The sequence below is a fragment of the Cryptomeria japonica genome, chromosome 3 (genome assembly GCF_030272615.1).
Source record: "Cryptomeria japonica chromosome 3, Sugi_1.0, whole genome shotgun sequence".
Taxonomy (NCBI): Eukaryota; Viridiplantae; Streptophyta; class Pinopsida; order Cupressales; family Cupressaceae; genus Cryptomeria; species Cryptomeria japonica.
The window spans coordinates 316571916-316577915 of NC_081407.1; the positions used below are offsets into that span (position 1 = coordinate 316571916).

Genomic DNA, 6000 nt, shown 5'->3' on the forward strand with positions numbered 1-6000 from the left:
ACGTTAAGTTTGGGGTAGCAACACATCAGCAAATACGCGAAGACAAATAGAGAGATTACAAAAACACTTAATCACAAATAGTCTGAAGATAAAATCCTTTGTGTTTTATGAGATCATCTTGGCGGAAGTTGGGGTCTCTTCGGTTGACGCTTCGGCTATGATCCGGTTGTTAACCTACATAAGCAGATTAGAGAATATGGAGCTGCATCAATGGCTCAAAATGGCAGTAGCAGAGGAATTAGACAGAAGGAAGAGCACGTGGATGAAACAAAACAATAAGTGGATGAGCAAGTGGGGTATTAACATAAAAGAGTGTCTCGATAACAAATGGGGAATAAAGAAGTACGTGCAAGGAAAATGTGGGCAAGACAACTTGGGAGGAAATGAGCATACTATGTCAAACATTTTAATCCCACATTCAACCATACTCAAAAGAATTACATAAGAGCTGAAATAAAATGGAAAGCAAAAAAGTTAATGGTTCAATTGAGAACTAGTTCGCACCAACTCAGATGTGAAACCGGAAGATGGACGATCCTAAAGAAGAATGGGCAGATAGAAAATGTTGTTACCAAACCCAAGATGTGGTGGAAACGGAGTGGCATTACATTATAGAGTGTTCCACTTACCAGGATATTTGAAGCAATTACATTGAGACACTAAAAGTGAACATCTTGGCTAACTTGTTTGAGGAAGAAAGGATAACAAAAGTTGATTATTTGATGAAGATACATAGTAGAAGATCCAAAATACAGAAAGAAAAAGAAATTAAGTAGACAAGGATTGCTGATATCTTCTTCATAATTCCTTTGTACTTATTCGATTTACTGATTATCCGTGGATCCCATAAACTGTTCAACCTCGTGAATATCATTAAAAACATTCATTAATTCATAAGCAACCAAGCCTCCATGCTATAGATTAAATTTATACGAATTAGCCCGTAATAGAGATCATGTTAACGGTCACTACTACGATCCATTCCACATAAAGGGCTACATGATCCTGTTAACGCACGACATCCATTCCATCCACAATTTGACCAAACAGAAAATGTTTGCTATCCAGCCAGGAAATCTGTGCAGTGCAGATAAAAAAAAACTGGTAGCGTTGGCCATGGATAATACTCCAGGGCCTGTGTGGATTGATTCGTCGCCTGTGCTGTCACCGCCCTGGCACATAAATTCTGGAATCACTTGGTGGATTGGAACCTTTGAAGTGGGATGTGTTTATTTTGGTTTCGAAATGGCAGTACGGATTGACTGGCACGTGTTTTTTACACTGTCGATTTTACAATAAATGACTGCAATTGACTAACATATCACTATCACGTTATACGAAAAATCTATTTTGAAACCAGAATTGCCACGACCCTTGAAATGCAAGAGCTTAGAGACAGGCCAGAGCCTTTCTCGCCAGTACACAGGACTCCGAAATTCTAGGCCGTTTTAGCGGTGTTGTCGGCATCCAACTACATCACGATCCTACCGACTTGCCTGTCCCCAATTTGCATGTCGAAGAATAACCTCGGGTTTGCCATGTTAAGAAACACCTTTCTGACACTGTCGGAAACGTTGAAAGCCTGCACAGAACCATAAGACAACCTGCCTTTCACACAAAACGACTTTCTGAAAACCGCTTACAAGAAACGAGTTTCGACACAAAATAACTACCGTAGTTTTTCGCCGTTAATGGAGGTGGATTCGATAGAAAATAACTAGGTATTGTAAAAAGTTTAATAAGAAAGAATGTAATATTTATGTTTATCTATTCCATATTTTTAAGGTGACGTCAATTTTGAAAAGTATTTTTCATCTCTTTATTTATGATGTTTTTCACAATAAAGAGGTGTAATGTTAGAGTCCCAACCCAATTATGGTGGATACTAAGCGGTCAATGCCTGAAGAATTGAAATTCTAATTATTCTTCTATTTTATGCTTTGTTGTCTTGCTGTCCTCGTATAGTGGTACTTAAATGGTGTAATACTTGACTCTTGTTTATTTATATTTTTTAATGTTTTTATGTGTACAAGACATGAATGCTTAGGTAAAAGGGATATATATATATATATTTGTTGTTATAATTTTTTTTAATATTTTATATATGTATACAAGATAAGAATTTATTTTTTTTTAAATTATATATTTTCTTTTTAATATATTTTTCTTTTTCAATTTGTATATTGTCTCTCTTGTTTCTTATCTCTATTAGATGAGCTAGCACATTATGCTTAACATTTTAGTCATTTATATACGATTTAGATCTCTAAACAAATGATCAATATATTGAACATAACATACTGAATTTTTAGGTATTTTTGTACAATAAATAGCAATAAACAATTATTACAACAATAAAAAGAATACTCAATATTGCTTTAACTTTAATGAAATGTTATATAATATTATATTTTATCAAAATAAAATTAGATGTAGGTGAGAGGATCTAAAGATGAGTACACTACAACTATGTGTATAGTGATTCATTTTTGGTAACTCAATTATCACTTGTAAAGCTAATATTAGTCATTATATTTGTACTGAAAAATAGATAAAAAGTATCTACTTTTACAAGTAACATCAAAGAAACAACTAATCATATGGAGGTGCTTAAGGCAATCAATTATAAATGCCTTGATAAGCATTTTTTGGTCTAATATGTTTAGGTTATTTTTGGACAACTTGACAAAGATATAATTGATGTAACTAAATCATTGATACCCAAAACTCGAAACAATAACTTTGCGCTCTTAACTAAACTACAAAAACATGCTAAAGTTTTCACAAAAATTCAACTTACTATTTAAAAACTTGAATTGTGCTAAATTGTAATGCTAATAAATTTGTATGTTGTTTATCTAAGAAAGATTCCAATACTTAACTATGTGTTTTGTTGACTAATAAAGATAAAAAAAAATATTGAAAACCAACAATACTTAAAAATAGATATAAAAATAAAACTCTTTTATTTAATAATGTATTTACAATTAATAATATATATAGAATTAATATTTTTAATTCTATTATCTTATTTATTAAAAATTTGTGAATCGAAGTTGACATTAAAACATCAAAATGAATAAATTTGAATCAAGAGTAAATATCAAATCAAACCTTCTTTAAAAAATCACTTTTTCAAAATTTTATATTATACAAATAAGTTTAAAATTAATATAAATACTAAATTAAAAATTATTTTATTTATAAATTATTTTATTTATAAATAAATTTATAAATCCAAATTTAATTATAACATACTATAACAGTATCATTTTAAATTACATTAATAATTTAAAAAATTAATAAATAATTATATACAAAAATTATATCACCATTTTATAAATTCAAATTTAATTGTAATAAGCTGAGAGTAAAACCGCTGTAGGAATGTTCAGCTTGTCTGATATCAAAAAACACTGATACTACTTTTCTGTAAAATGCAATTGAGGTACTTATATTTTCCAATACTATAACTCTGGCGCTTTACTTTACCAAACTCGTAAAAAACATTCATGCTCATCTCAACACTTCCAAAGAAAACTCATGCGGCATGTGCCTATATCTGTTACCAAATCCAAAAAAATTACAGGAAGTGGAAGTGCATTGCCCATACCTGTGCCGGGAGGTCCTTGGATCAAAACCAGGCGGTTGTTTACCGCAAGCCTGATTGCATTTAGCTGGCTTGCGTCCAGAGTGGTCTTGTACCCGTCTTTCATTAAATTATCCAATTCTTTAACCCCAGACCGAACGCTAGTCTCACCAAACAAGCATCCCCAATCCACAGTCGTAGCCGGGTTTGAAAGGTACTGCGCAGGTTGGTGTGTCCATTTCGCGTACACAAACTCTTCAAGGAATGGAAAATTGTGGCACTCCATCTGTTGTAGCCTTCTCAAGACCAGCTCATACGCCTTGTAAAATGTTGGATTTTCAGCGAAAACAAGCCCAGATGCTCCCAACAGTCTGTTTATACATTGAGCCGAGGAACCTCCCGCACCTGCTTTTCCGCCCACTGGTTCCACGAACATAACTCGAGATTTATTGTCCTCCTCGCATCTGGCCACCACACCCCAAGTCATAGACTCAAATTTTCCTCCGTCATCAGATATGCAGAGAAGGGTTTCTGGCATGGGAAGTTTGACGGGTCCTTCACCGCCGAGTCTCTGAGCTGTTATTGCGAAAGTTATGCCAGGGTTTCTTCTACTAAAATGGATTCCTAGGACGGATCCGTTGGTCCAAACTTTCATGTCCCTGGGATCCAATTTATTTGCTCTGAGATCACCGAGGCCCTTTCTCAGGGGCGCAAAGCAGTCTTCCCTTAAAAGGGTATAATATGTGTCGAGGTATTCATCCACAGATCCATAGCCTCCCTTCTTCTTGACGAAAGGAAGGGATTTACTGCTTGTGATCTCGGCAGAGACTGGAACTAGCGGCATTTTGTCCCACGGCAATTTCTCCCCTGCTGCCTCGGCAGCTGAGCTGTAAACCCCAGCATGGCAACGCAGAAGCTCCACAACATAATCGCAATACCTAGACTGAGCAAGATTGTCCCTCTTTACGATTTCCATCATCGATTCAATCAGCGGCAAGAGATCGGTGACACTTTCCGGACTCTGCTCCATAAGACAGAGCATGAAATTGTGGATGAGCAACCCTTCTTCTTCATCTTCTTCTCTGCACCGATCCAAAAGATATTCCTTCAATGCCCCCGGAGATCTCAAAAATTCGGTGCCGCAGAAGAATTTGAAGAATTGCTTCACTCTGGCACCGTAGAAAGCCGCGCCTTCTTGCCGCAGAACATCCGCCAATACCAACACACGACATACCACGCCCTGCGGCGGCTGCCGTAGCTCCAACACTAGAAGAAACCCTACCGGACATTTCGTAATTTCTCTCACTACTTTCCCGGGGCTATCATCACAGAGACACAGAAGCTTATGAAGATAGCGGTCCAGAACCACCGGGCTCCTCCGCCTGCACTGCACTAGACGCGCATAAGCTGCACGGGGTCTTTCCGCATTATCATTCAAAGTAAATTGCAATACATCGCCGATCTCAAGATCCAGAAGGCCTGTGTCGGTTTTTGAACCATCACCGTGTCTGAACTTCACCGTCTGCGAAGCACCCTCTACCTTAATGAAGCCAAAATTCTCATTCGCAATCAAAGCCGAAATTTCTCCAACCTGCAGCCTGCCTTCTAACGCTAATGGCTTTTCGCCAGGGTGTTTCTCCACTTGATGCCCGCTTCCACTCCCCTGGTTTCTTCCTGAGCTTCCAAACCTTCCTCTGCCTCCTCCTCTGCAATTATAATCGTTTTCATTACTTCTCTGAGCACCGGGAAAGCCGCGACCCCTTCCTCCCCATCTCCCTCTGCCTCTGCCTCTGCCTCTGCCTCTATCATTCTCCATACTTTCTACACTGTAAAAATGGTTTACCGCTAAATTTTTCGACGCCCGCTAGGATATAAATTATATAATTTTAAAAGCACGTTGCAGACGTAACGGCTAACATTCTTCTGACTATTGTAGTACCAGTGCCCATCTCCGATGATTGATAACAGAAAGGCGGTTGTGCCCATCTCCGATGACTGATAACAGAAAGGCGGTCATTGAGATAATTTGTAAGGTGTAGATTCATGCCAAAGAGCTCGGAATGTATGTACACCGTCCCTTACAATCTTTTCGACAGGAAATTTAGAGAATTATAGAAAGCACGCAGCATTACCCCAACTTTTTTAAAATGATATTCCCGTAACGTACATACTCATTTTTCTTTATATGTTTTCTTTACTCATTTTTCTTTCTTCATTGCTTCGAAGAGGCGTTGGAAAAAAGCATGAATTTTCAACGGTCGTCTTCATTGCGTAGAATGTGTTTAAAATTCCACTGAAAAGCGCCTTCCTCGAAGACTGTTGCGTTATGGTTGTCCATAGGATTTCTAGTCTTTGACAATGGCACTGGTGAGAGGAAGAAGATAAATTGTTATTTTTATATTTGATATAAT

The 6000-nt window shown here is 37.1% G+C and overlaps 1 protein-coding gene across 1 annotated transcript in view; it reads right to left on the reverse strand.

The window, feature by feature from the left end:
* The window catches only part of LOC131036014 (uncharacterized), an 81803-nt gene extending 76074 nt beyond the window's left edge, over window positions 1-5729 (reverse strand). The window contains exon 1 of the mRNA XM_057967806.2: window positions 3614-5729. Coding sequence (XP_057823789.2) covers window positions 3614-5405 — 1792 coding nt within the window. The 5' untranslated portion in view covers window positions 5406-5729. The remainder of the gene's footprint in view (window positions 1-3613) is intronic.
* Between the last annotated feature and the right edge of the window lie 271 nt (window positions 5730-6000).